Source organism: Nycticebus coucang, chromosome 9 (assembly GCF_027406575.1).
Source record: "Nycticebus coucang isolate mNycCou1 chromosome 9, mNycCou1.pri, whole genome shotgun sequence".
Classification (NCBI taxonomy): domain Eukaryota; kingdom Metazoa; phylum Chordata; class Mammalia; order Primates; family Lorisidae; genus Nycticebus; species Nycticebus coucang.
The window spans coordinates 44,195,989-44,209,366 of record NC_069788.1 but is presented as its reverse complement, the minus strand read 5'-3'; the positions used below and the strand labels follow the sequence as shown (position 1 = coordinate 44,209,366).

General features: G+C 50.2%; 1 protein-coding gene across 2 annotated transcripts in view; it reads left to right on the top strand.

Moving 5' to 3' along the window:
• PPARD (peroxisome proliferator activated receptor delta) overlaps nucleotides 1-12,362 on the top strand; it is a 92,239-nt gene extending 79,877 nt beyond the window's left edge. For both annotated transcript variants that reach the window (XM_053603727.1, XM_053603728.1), the window contains exons 4-8: nucleotides 6,596-6,750; nucleotides 7,922-8,060; nucleotides 9,483-9,685; nucleotides 9,863-10,313; nucleotides 11,198-12,362. In XM_053603727.1, coding sequence (XP_053459702.1) covers nucleotides 6,596-6,750; nucleotides 7,922-8,060; nucleotides 9,483-9,685; nucleotides 9,863-10,313; nucleotides 11,198-11,445 — 1,196 coding nt within the window. In that variant the 3' untranslated portion in view covers nucleotides 11,446-12,362. The remainder of the gene's footprint in view (nucleotides 1-6,595; nucleotides 6,751-7,921; nucleotides 8,061-9,482; nucleotides 9,686-9,862; nucleotides 10,314-11,197) is intronic.
• Nucleotides 12,363-13,378: the final 1,016 nt, after the last annotated feature.

Genomic DNA, 13,378 nt, shown 5'->3' with positions numbered 1-13,378 from the left:
ACTCTGTCTCTACAAAAAAAAAAAATAAATAAATAAATAAATAAAAATCTTTACGTATCATAGAAGGTACCAGAAGATCATACATTAAAGGACTAGTGGGGCTCTGAGGAGCAGCATCATAGATAAGAAAGAGCTATCATGTATTTTTCTCAATAAGCCTGTATTACTTTACTACTTTAAAAAGCAACTACACTCCTCTTTTTTAAAGGCTAAAATTAAATCTTTTTTTTTTTTTTTTGAGACATAGTCTCAAGCTATCACCCTAGGTAGAATGACATGGTGCCATAGCTCACAGCAACCTCAGACTCTTGGGCTCAAGTGATTCTCTTGCCTCAGCCTCCTGAATCTCTGGGGCTACAGGCGCCCACCACAACATCCGGCTATTTTTAGAAACAGGGTCTCACTCTAGCTCAGACTGGTCTTGAACTCGTGAGCTTAGACAATTTGCCCTCCTCGGGCAAAGTACTGGGGATACAGGCATGAGCCACCGCAGCCAGCCAATCTTTAAAAGATTGAGGGGATTTGGCAGGGAGGGGCTCTGGGGACAGAGGCTCATCCTGTGTTGAGTCTTTAAGATCACACACACCAGGGCAGGAATTCCAGGTCCTCCATTATAAGCTGTGGCCCCTACTTCTCCAAGTGTCAGTCTCTTTGCCTTCAGGGGCTGTGTCCTGTCCACATTGGGGGCCAGATGGGTGAGAGTCAATGGTGGTATCTTGTACACCACATATCTCAGCACCTGCTGGTTCTCTGCCTCACCCTCATGAGCTATGACTTTGGCCTCCAGAGTCTCCTCAGGAACCCATAACGACAGAGCACATCCTGAGCCCTGAAACAGCAAGAAGACTCCACAGTTTGCCACATCTCTGACTTCCCGACATTCTGCACTTGGTGCCAAGCACCTCCTCCTCACCCCTACCATCCCAGGTAGGCCTTCCATTAGCACTCAGCACCAGGGAAGCTGAGGTTATAAGAAACTCATTTGTGGCCAGACATGGTGGCTCACACCTGTAATCCTAGCACTCTGGGAGGCCGAGGCCGGTGGATTGCTTAATTTAAGCTCATGAGTTCCAGACCATGAGCTCATGAGTTCCAGACCAGCCTCATGAGCAAAAGTGAGGCCCTATCTCTACTAAAAATACAAAAACTTGGCTCAGCGCCTGTAGCACAGTGGTTACAGCATCAGCCACATGCATGGAGGTTGGCGGGTTCAAATCCTGCCTGGACCAGCTAAACAGCAAAGACAACTGCAACAACAACAAAAAAATTGGCGGTGCTGTGGCTCAGTGGGTAGGGCGCTGGCCGCATATATCCAGGGTGTCGGGTTCAAACCCGGCCCCGGCCAAACTGCAACAAAAACATAGTCGGGCATTGTGGTGGGTGCCTGTAGTCCCAGCTACTTGGGAGGCTGAGGCAAGAGAATCACCTAAGCCCAGGAGTTGGAGGTTGCTGTGAGCTATGTGATGCCATGGCACTCTACCAAGGGTGATAAAGTGAGACTGTCTCTAAAAAAAAAAAAAAAAAATAGGTGGGCGTAGTGGGAGCCTATAGTCCCAGCTACTTGGGAGGTAGGGGCAAGAGAATCGCTTAAGCCCAAGAGTTTGAGGTTGCTGTGAGTTCTGACTCCACGGCACTTTACTGAGAGCAACATAGTAAGACTCTGTCTCAAAAAAATAGGGTGGCACCTGTGACTCAGTGGGTAGGGCGCTGGCCCCATATACCGAGGGTGGCAGGTTCAAACCCGACCCCAGCCAAATTGCAACAAAAAAATAGCCGGGCATTGTGGCAGGTGCCTGTAGTCCCAGCTACTCAGGAGGTTGAGGCAAGAGAATCGCCTAAGCCTGGGAATTGGAGGTTGCTGTGAGCTGTGTGATGCCATGGCCGAGGGCAATAAAGTGAGACTGTCTCTACAAAAAAATTAAAAAAACTAAAATTAAAAAAAAAGAAAGAAAGAAAAATAGAAAAACTGAGGCAAAAGGATTGTTTGAGCCCAAGTTGGAGGTTGCTGTGAGCTGTGATGCCACAGCACTCTACCCAGGGTGATAGCTTGAGACTCTGTCTGAAAAAAACAAAAGCACAAGAAACTCATTTGCCTGGGTCCCCCAGCTGGTTAAAAGGGCAGGGGCAGCTGAGTCTAGGCTCACACCCCATTCCCTTCTGCTTTAATGACATCCATCCCAGTTACACCTGAGAAATAGGCAGATAAAGTGTCCTTCCTCCTGGCCTGAGTGCCTCCTCTCGCTTGGTAGGCATTCAGGTTAGGGGAGGCACTGGGCCAGGGGTGAGCTCTTCAGTGGTAGTAGACAAGGCTGAGTTCCTGAACTGAAGCCCACAGTCCAGGTAAACAAAACAGCAGAGGAAAGGCTGTTTGATAACCCAACCCCAGATCCCTGCAGAATTTGGCCTGACTTCAGAAGCTTCAAGATGGTTTGCCTCTGGGCTTTGCCAATAAAGTAAATAGACTGTGAGGGCAGCCAGGACAACAGCATACATACCTCCAGCGATGGAGACTAGATAGATATGCAGGCGACCTCTCAACTACACGTAAATTATGTGAACAAGGTCAATAGTGTCTATTTGCTGAATTTGTAATCAAAGATGGCGAAACTGATACTTAACTCTCTGGGTAATAGGGCTGGTGTTTACACTGAGTCCAAACATTGGGATAATGACGCAGTGTTCTCCTTAGCAGTGACCATGTCATGTTGTTGTTTATCATAATAACATTATTGATTAATGGTAATGAGCACATATATGTGGGTAGTAGAAAAGTGCGATGGTTTAGAGCTCAGCACAATTGTAGGGGTGTCAAGTCCAAATTCTATAAAACATGCAGGCTGGCAAGCAGGCTGGAAACCCAGGGAAGTTGATGTTGCAGCTAAAATCCAAAGACTGTTTGCAGGGTAGAAGTCCACCTTCCTCACGGTGGCGGTCAGAGTGGGGTCTCAGTCTTTTTTTCTTAAAGCCTTAACCTATTAGATGAGGTCCACTCACATTATGGTGGGTAATCTGCTTTACTCAAAGTCTAACTGATTTAAATGTTATCACATCTAAAAAATACCTTTTTAGGCCAGGAGTGGTGGCTCTTCCCTGAGCTAACAGGTTTGAGACCAGCATGAGCTAGAGCTAGACCCATCTCTAAAAATAAAAATAGCTGGGCGTTGTGGCAGGCCCCTGTAATCCCAGCTACTCAGGAGGCTGAGGCAGGAGAATCGCTTGAGCCCAAGAGTTTGAGGTTTCTGTGAGCTATGATGCCACAGCACTCTACCAAGGGCGACAAAGTGAGACTGTCTCCAAGAAAGAAAAAAAAAAAGAGGCTCCCAAACAACAATGACAGCTACAACAAAAAATAGCTGGGAATTGTGGTGGGCTCCCATAATCCCAGCTACTTGGGAGGCTGAGGCAAGAGAATTGCTTAAGCCCAGGAGTTAGAGGTTGCTGTGAGCTTTGATGCCACATCACTCTACCCAGGGCTTGAGGCTCTGTCTCAAAAAAAAAAAAAAAACCTTCTTAACAACTGGTAAGACTGGTGTTTGACATAAAAACTGGGTACCATGGCCTACTCAAATTGACACATAAAACCATCATAGCCACTGTCATCAAGTTACTTAACCTTCTGAGTCTCAGCTTCCTCACCTGTACAGTAGGAGTAAGAAGACCTCCTTGAAAGTTCGTTTTGAGGTTTACGTCAGATTAGTGGATGTAAAGTTCCAGGAAGAATGCCTGGTGCACAGTGAGCATGCAATAAAAAGAAAGTACTATTGGACAGCCACAAAGTCTGGTTAAGCTTCAAGTCCCGGTATCACTGTGTTTTAAGCAGGTAACTTTGGGTGAATCCCTTAACACAGTGGTTCTCAACCTTCCTAATGCCGTGGCTCTTTAACACAGTTCCTATGGGTCATGACCCACAGGTTGAGAACCACTGCCTTAACCTCTCTGAACCTCAGTTTCCTTCTAATGGTGGTAATTAGTATCTTCCAAGGTAATAATGAAAGGATACACATATAAAGACTCTAACATACTTGGCACTTAGTAGGGGACTGATAGATGCTGGCCTTTTTTCCATTCCCCTCCTGGTGGAGGGAGGCCCTTGAGATGTATGGGAGGTTGGATGGGGAGGCCATCAGGGTGTCAAGAGGGCATTCAGAGGCAGGGCTCAGGGCCCAGAGGATGGCTCCATCAGGTAAGCTGGTGTGTTTCCTGAAGCAGTGGAAGGGAGGCAGAGGAGAGGAAGGTGAGGGCTTAGTGAGAGACCCTGCACTGGTGAGGAAAAACAAGGACAGCACCACCAGGAGATGTGAATAATCTAAAATAATTGGCCACTGTGGGCAAGACTCAGTGGCAGCGGTAGGCTCTGAGATCCAAAGGGACTGAACTGAGTCTAGCAGGGGAAGCAGATGTGCAAGCTGCAAAAACACTGATTACCACAAGTGATACAAAGCAGACATGAGCACGGTTCTCTCCGGTTAAAGGAGGAAGTGCAGAAAATGCTCCCTGCTCCGGCATCTGTGCAGGTCTCCACAAGGGGTCTCCATGGTATCTCATTTTCCTCCAGCAACTGGCGCTGTGAGTTTTATTATCCCTGTTATAATGCCTTCAGGAGTGGCAGGCCCTGCCCAGCCCCACAGCCAGTTGGTGCTGAGGCTAGGACACCCAAGTGGCTTGAAGACTGGTGCCTGCTGTGCCCAGCACCCTGCACAGTTCTCAATGCTGGACAGAGCTCCTGCCCTCGTGGCTCTTACGTCTAGTAGATGGTGCCCAGCAATGTGTAAACACACGTAGACTATGTCAGATGAAAGGTTACTGAGAACATAAAGCAGCTTCCCAGAGCACAGCTACCCCCTCTCAAGCCCAGGAGATCAAGGGAGCCTACTGTCCCCATCTGTGGGCTTGTGGAAGCTAGTTTCCCCTGGAATGACTGAAGTTGGGAGCAAAGGTGTCAGGACAGAACAGGATATTTTAGGAACCAGGGACTTGTTTCACCCCTAAACTTATCAGCCAAGAGGTGAGCAGACCAATGGGTCTTCTGCCACAGTCTGGTGCTTCTTATGTTCCTCCTCCTGTGGCCAGGATGGGGGAGGAAGGTTTTCCTGCTGCCAATTCTAGGGTTCAAAGGGGAGCTGGGGGGAAAGGAGGAGAAAGTAAAGAAGGGATGGAATACACTTGGGTTGGTAGGGGTGGTAGTTACTCCCATGGTGGGGAAGTCAAGGTCACTTGGCCTATGGTGTAGCGAGGTGATACTGTAGGCCAGAAATGTTCGTATGGGTTCATTGCCATGGCTTGGGTCTCCCTAAGGTACCCTCCTGTTCGAAGCAGCTGATTCTCTGATTTGGAGATTTGGCATCTGTTGCACCTGTTCATTCATCAGAGAAGAGTACAAAGATCAGAAGGCCATCACAGCAGAGGCAGGACAGACAGCACACAGGGTCATAAAACTGGCAATGGACTAGAAATGAGGAAACTGAGGTTCAGTTCAGGTCTCCTTTCCAAGGGGGAGAGCTCATTTCTGAGTATCCAAAGGAGAGTTTCAGAAGAGGCTCCTAGCAGTTCTTTCTAAGTCATAGGGCAGCATATATATCCTGGAGTCATAACCATAGCCAACCACTTTCCCTGCTGATGTTCTCAACACCATAGTTCAAACACCTAATATTAAATAGAAAAAAATCAAGGCTGGGCGCAGTGCCTCACACCTGTAATCCTATCACTCTGGGAGGCTGAAGCAGTCGGATTGCTTGAGCTCAAAAGTTTGAGACCAGCCTGAGCAAGAACGAGACCTTGTCTCTACTAAAAATAGAAAACCTAGCCAGGCATCATGGCAGGTGTTTGTAGTCCCAGCTACTTAGGAGGCTGAGGCAGGAGAATCTCCTGAGTTTAAGGTTGCTGTGAGCTATGACACCACAGCACTCTACCCAGGGTGACAGAGTGAGACTCTGTCTCAAACCGAAAAGAAAAAACCTGGAGAAATTCAGTGTGTTGCTAAACCAATATGACTGATACCTATACCCTTTCTATTCAAACAAAAAGTTTAATGGAAATTTGTATTGCTTGAGAGTTCCTTTATTATATTCTTCGAGTCCATGCAGGAATAGAATTTCCTGCAGGAGCATGGAAGTTGCAGAGGTCTGCGCTTCTGCAATTTCCACAAAACACGTTCCACACAACCCCAGTTGGGCCCACATAGTGGCAGCCTATAAACCAGTGGTTCTCAACCTTCCTAATGCTGCAGCCCTTTAATACAGTTCCTGTGCGTCGCGACCCACAGGTTGATTATCTATTTGCTTCAGCCCTCTTGCTCCTGTCTTCCCAAACCACAGCCAACCCCCCATCCCTCTCCTCTCTGTCAGCACTAAATTCAGCCCAGGGAAGTTTTGACAGCCCAAATAGAAATAGCTGCCATCTACAGGACATCTGCTAGGTGTCAGGCTCGAGGCTATCATTAACCAAATGTTCTAGGTGAAGAAACTGTCCACAGAAAAGTTGACTTCCTGAGATCACATAGCTCTTAAGTAGCTAAGCTGAGAGCTGTGGGACTCTTCCCACCCGTGGCTCCCAGGCCTAGCAAAATATGAAGCCACCCTCCATCATGTATCTGCAGACCTCTCCCAAAGCTCCTCGCCACCCTCGCTGCTGGACCAGCTACAGATGGGCTATGACGGGGCCTCGTGTGGCAGCCTCAACATGGAGTGCCGGGTGTGTGGGGACAAGGCATCAGGCTTCCACTATGGTGTTCATGCCTGCGAGGGGTGCAAGGTACGGACCATGGGGTGGGGGTGGTGGCTGGCCATTGGGGTCATAGTCAGAAGGGGAGTTGACCTACCATAAAGGCTCCCTGGCCGGGGGTGGGGCTCTCACAGTACCCACTGTAGAGTGGCCCTTGGCTTGTTCCAGGCCCCTGCTCTGTGGTCCTACAGGAGAGGAAGGGGTTCCATTGTCAGGCCTATCCCTTTGGCCACCTGCAGGGCTGACACGGGTGCTCACTTAGACTCTATGAGCCACTGATGCCCCCTGGGGACCAGGCTCCAGAAGGCAGGCAGGACAGGACAGGACAGAATGAGGGTCTTGGGCTGAGGTCAGAGTTTTCCTGTGTCTCAAGGCTTGAAGGGGGCTTTTTGAGAAAAAAGGAAATATATTTCTTTTTCCAGTGATCCTTCTGACTACTTCCTCCTAATTTCACACTGTCAAATTTTCACAGATTATTTTATTGAACCACCACCTAGAAAATACACAGAACCAAATACATTTATGAATAAATCAAGTTAACCATGTATGGTTACCAAACTAACAAAGAAGCTTTAGGATTTATTTAGGCATTTAAAATAAATAATTAAAAATTACTTTCATTAAGGCGGCACCTGTGGCTCAGTTGGTAAGGCGCCGGCCCCATATACCAAGGGTGATGGGTTCAAACCCGGCCCCGGCCAAACAGCAACAAAAAAATAGCCGGGCGTTGTGGCAGGTGCCTGTAGTCCCAGCTGCTCGGGAGGCTGAGGCAAGAGAATCGCTTAAGCCCAGGAATTGGAGGTTGCTGTGAGCTGTGTGAGGCCACGGCACTCTACCGAGGGCCATAAAGTGAGACTCTGTCTCTACAAAAAAAAAAAAAATTACTTTCATTATTTTAGAAGTTTTATTTATTTATTTTAATTGCAGTTTTGATTTGACCGGGCTGGGTTTGAACCTGCCACTTCTGGCATGTGGGGCCAGCCGGGGCCCTACCCCTTTGAGCCACAGGCGCTGCCCCTTTTTAGAAGTTTTAGAGTTTTTACTTTTCTTCTCCATCTCCCCTCCAAAAAGATTTTCCACTTTCAGGAATTCCCAAGTTTCAGGAGTTTTTACATCTTTATGATAATGAGTTCCTTTGGCATGAGCCAATGGGCAGAGCAGGATCCTCATCCTCTTTTCTTACCTGTCCTTGGTCCCTCAGGGCTTCTTCCGCCGGACGATCCGCATGAAGCTAGAATATGAGAAATGTGAGCGGAGCTGCAAGATTCAGAAGAAGAACCGCAACAAGTGCCAGTACTGCCGCTTCCAGAAATGCCTGGCGCTGGGCATGTCACACAACGGTGAGGGCAGCCGGGGCCGGTCACCAGGGCGCTGGCTCCACACACACCCTGAAACCAGGTTCAGGGAGCAGCCTGAGAGCAGTGCTGGCACCTCGTAAGCTCTGGTGACTTAGGTGCTCTGGATCCTGGGTTTTGGAGCCTAGGACCTGCCACTTCCCCAGACCCTCCAGTATCCACCAGGGGCCCCAGGCCTGGGGCAGTCATTAGTAAGTGACCACATATGTCCATTGCCAGGAGCTAGGCAGGAGTTCCTTACAGGCCAGCCACTGCCAGGTCACAGAGCCTTTTCTGTCCTATGCCCCCAGGCCTCTGCATCGTCTTCAGACCTCTAGGGTAGGATATTGCAAAGCCCACCCACCCTCTGTGCCCCTCAGTACATAGAACAGGGAAAAGCCTCTTGTTTAATTATCACTATGGATGAGTCAACTTTTGGCCAACTTTTACCCAGGGATGGCTTAACTGTCTTATATCTTAAAGAGTGGCAGGACCTGTGTCTCTTCCTGGCTAATGGGGTCTGGCAGGTCAGGGTTTGATCCTTTTCTTCAGTCTGTATATGCCCTGACCCCATTCCTTGGGTGGGTTTAAGGGATGTCCTAGGAAATCTTAGAGCTGAGTGAATTCTTCCCCTTGTTTTTAACTTTAAGAGAAGCTGCATTCATATCCTGCTCTATTACTGTTAATGACAATTTTTGAGTACTTACCATGTGAGTACTCCTATATAATTATTCCAACAGCCCAGTAAGTTTTAAAGAATATTTTCCTCATTTTTCTAATTTAAAAACAAAGGTGAGGCTCAGCACCTGTGCCTCAAGCGGCTCAGGCGCCAGCCACATACACCTGAGCTGGCGGGTTCAAATCCAGCCCGGGTCCGCCAAACAACAATGATGGCTGCAACCAAAAAATAGCAGGGCGTTGTGGCAGGCGCCTGTAGTCCCAGCTATTTGGGGGGCAGAGGCAGGAGAATCGTTTAAGCCCAGGAGTTGGAGGTTGCTGTGAGCTGTGATGCCACGGCACTCTTCCCAGGGTGACAGCTTGAGGCTCTGTCTTAAAAAATAATAATAAAAAATAAAAAGAAAGGTGAGATAGCCTTTCCAAGGTCACATAGCTAGTAGGCTACTGAGCTGGAACCCAGGCACAGCTTTGTCACCAAATGCTGTCATCCTGCACTGCCTCTCAGCCAAGTAACTCAGTTGCAATGTGCCAGGCACTGTGAACCAGACATACAAAATCTATTCCCTTATGAGTTCAGATCCTGGAGGGGCCACCCCAACATCCCCACTTTGCTCACTCTAGAGCTTCTGAGGACCCTGAGCTCAGAAAGGATATGTCTGTCATTGGCCCCTGCACCTGTAGAGGGATGGGGAGGTTGAGGTGCTGACCTCTGTCTGGGCTCCTTGATGACTGTCCCTGTTTGCTGTGTAGCCATCCGCTTTGGCCGAATGCCAGAGGCTGAGAAGAGAAAACTGGTGGCAGGGCTGACGGCAAGCGAGGGAAGCCAGCACAACCCACAGGTAGCTGATCTGAAGGCTTTCTCCAAGCACATCTATAACGCCTACCTGAAAAACTTCAACATGACCAAAAAGAAGGCCCGCAGTATCCTCACCGGCAAAGCCAGCCACACGGCGGTGAGTGTTGCTGCTTAGCCTAGTAGCATCTGGGCTCTGGGCCCTGCTGCTGCCTGCCTGGCTCTGGGGAGAGCCAGGCCTCCTCCCTCCTTTAACTTCATGGTACAGACAGGGGCTGTGGGGAGCACAGGGTGGGGGCCCCGTGAGGCCTCACCTCTAACGGGGCCTGGTTTTCAGCCCTTTGTGATCCACGACATCGAGACATTGTGGCAGGCAGAGAAGGGCCTTGTGTGGAAGCAGCTGGTGAATGGCCTGCCACCCTACAAGGAGATCAGCGTGCATGTCTTCTACCGCTGCCAGTGCACCACAGTGGAAACCGTGCGGGAGCTCACTGAGTTTGCCAAGAGCATCCCCAGCTTCAGCAGCCTCTTCCTCAATGACCAGGTGACCCTTCTCAAGTATGGTGTGCACGAGGCCATCTTTGCCATGCTAGCTTCCATTGTCAACAAGGATGGGCTGCTGGTGGCCAATGGCAGTGGCTTTGTCACTCGTGAGTTCCTACGAAGCCTTCGCAAGCCCTTCAGTGACATCATTGAGCCCAAGTTCGAGTTTGCTGTCAAGTTCAATGCCCTGGAACTTGATGACAGTGATCTGGCCCTGTTCATCGCGGCCATAATTCTATGTGGAGGTAAGTGAGGGAGAGCAGGTAGACCAGCCCGACACAGCCGGTCCTTCCAGGGCTTGACCCTCACTGCAGGGCACCATGCCTGAGTTTGGACAGCATGAGGAAGTGTCCACGTTATAATAACAGTGGAACATGCAAGGAACTGTCTGACACAGAGGATCAGCTCCATCTCATGATATCAGTAGATGGAAGTAGTGATAGAAAAAACACTGCAAAGAAATAGACCATCTAATGGGGGTTATTTCTGAGTAGTGGAGAAATTTTCTGTATTTTTCCATGCATTTTTCAAATTCTAGCACAACAAATAAAATAATAACCATGTTTACCAGCAGTGGCACAGAGCTTCATGCCAAGCACTGTTCTAGTTCCTTTTCATTGCTTATAACTCATTTGATCCTCACAACAACCCTGTAGGGGAGGTACTTTTGCTATTCCCATTTTATAGATGAGGAAACTAAAGCCCAGAGAAGCCAAGTGGCCTTCCCATAGCCTCATCTATAGTCTGTGGCAGACACAGGATTTTAGTCCACCCATTCTCTTAACTCAAATCCTATCCTGCCTCATCAAAAGGAAAAAACAATTGGTAAAGTCAAAAGAAATGGGCCGGGCGGCGCCTGTGGCTCAAGGAGTAGGGTGCGGATCCCATATGCCGGAGGTGGTAGGTTCAAACCCAGCCCCGGCCAAAAACCACAAAAAAAAAAAAAAAAGTGGGCCAAGACCAGGGCAGGAAGACTAGAACACTCGGTGGAGCCATCACCAACAGAACAGGGCTTGATCTGTTACAGCCAAGGAGGCCTGCTGTCCCCTGGTCCAAGTCACCATGCTGGGTGGGGATAGGAGAGCTGCTTTGCCTTTCTGAATCCCTCATGTGCCCTGTGTCCCCGCAGACCGGCCAGGCCTCATGAATGTGCCACAGGTGGAGGCCATCCAGGACACCATCCTGCGTGCCCTTGAGTTCCACCTGCAGGCCAACCACCCTGATGCCCAGTACCTCTTCCCCAAACTGCTGCAGAAGATGGCTGACCTGCGGCAGCTGGTCACCGAGCATGCCCAGATGATGCAGCGGATCAAAAAGACAGAGACTGAGACCTCGCTGCACCCCCTGCTCCAGGAGATCTATAAGGACATGTACTGAGAGACAGTGCCCAAGTCTCCCTGCAGGCTCCAGTGGGGCTAGAGTGGGGGGCCCCCCCATGTGACTTTTCTATTGATCAGCCCGCAGGCACAAGACCCGGCCTAGAGCGACAGAATCACTCACTCATGCTCAGGCGGCCTCTGGCTCCCTGTGTTCCCTTTCTCCCCCTCCCATACTCCAACTCTTCCTGTCTTTGTGGTCTCCCTCTTTCTCAGTTCCGCTTTCTCTTCTGATTTCCCTTGCTCTTTTTCTTCCCTTTTCTATAGTTTCCTACTTTCTTATTCCCTTGCCCTCCCTTTCTCTTTTCCCATCCCACATCTGTCCCTCTTTCTCATTCTGTGAGACATTTGTATTATTTCACCAGCAGCATAGAACAGGACCTCTGCTTTTGTGCACCCTTTCCCCAGAAGCAGAAGGGAGCAGGGCCTGCCATCTGCCTGTCACTGAACCTGCAGTCTTAGGGCCTCACTCTGTCTCCTGTCTTCAGAGCAAAAGACTTGAGCCATCCAAAGAAACACTAAGTTCTCTTGGCCTGGTGTCCCAGGGACTGCAGCAACAGCCTGTACTCCGGGATCCCTGCTGTGAAGGACAGTGAGCAGGGCCTGGGCTGAGAGCTGACACCTCCCCCAGATTTTCACTGCCCCTCTAAGGCTGCCCCACCCCCCACCTGACCTAACCAGCCCTACTGTAGCAGCACACCCCAGGCCCGCTGACACCCAGCATCCTTCCGTTCTTCTCACTGGTTTTCCAGGCCAGTGTCACTGATGGCCCCATGCGCTGGCCGCTGCAGGGTACTCCCCCAGCCTGGAAGGAGGCCGGGTCCCCTCCAGGTGGGGAGACCCTGCGCCCTCTTGAAGTGGAGCAAGTCTCAAGGGAAGTAGGTAGAGATTAGTGGTGGAAGAAGCAGCACACTTAACTCTCCCCTAGGACTCAGGTTCTGAGTCCTGGGGTCAGAGACCAGGGAGAGCCTGGGGTAGGTCCTCCATTAGCAACCTACTCTCCCTGCCCTTTAGCAGCCACCCATATTGTGTCAACTATAGTGCCAGATCCTGGCCTCCAGTGTGAACCTCTTTTCTCTAGCCAGCCAAGCTGAAGCTCAGGCCCCCACACACTCCCTGGAGCTGCAACTCCAGCCCACACAGCAAGCACTGAAATCACTTTACCTGCAAGTTCAGCACCCTCACCCTCCCCATTCTTCCCAAAGGCAAGTGAGTGCCCAGAGAGAGGCCTGCAGATGGGCAGGCAGAGCTGTACCCCTTTCCCCAGGGCTGGGCTGGATCTCGGGGTGGCAGGGGTTCCCTGCTGATCCTGTATATTCTGATGTCCTTTGTTCCAGCAACTCTGATGCCCTCCTCTTCCCATATATTCAGCCCAGACAGTCACCTAAAATTCCCCCTGCACAACCTGTGGTTACCAGGGACCTTGTGGAGCACAGTCCCACACCTCTGGCCCCTATCCTCCCCCTGGTCCCAGGTGGAGGTGCCCTTGCCTCAGAGGAAGGGCTGAAGTACAACTTGGAGTGTCATGTCTGAGTAGGAAGGCAGAGAGCCACCCAGGCTGTAGGTTAAGGACTGGCTAGGGTCTCAGCAGGGTGGTAGGGGAGCTGGAGTTAGAGCCCAGCTTCCTGTGTCCTGTCTGTTCCTCCTTCCCGAGGAGCCATTCCCTCTGATGTGGCTCTGGGAGGAAGTGCCCTGCATTTGCCCAGCCAATGCTGAGGCCCTCTATGCCCCAGGATCACTCCCCTGACGTGATTCTTCCCTCTGCCCACCCCTCAACCTGGCTGACCAGGAGTTGGCTTAGGGGTACTTCCTTTCGGGCCAAGGCTGTGAAGGGAGAGCTGTTGTGCCCACCCTCCTCCACCCCACCCGGTCTGGTGCTGAGGATACAGCTCTACTCAGTGTCTGAACAATCTCCAAAATTGAAATGTATATTT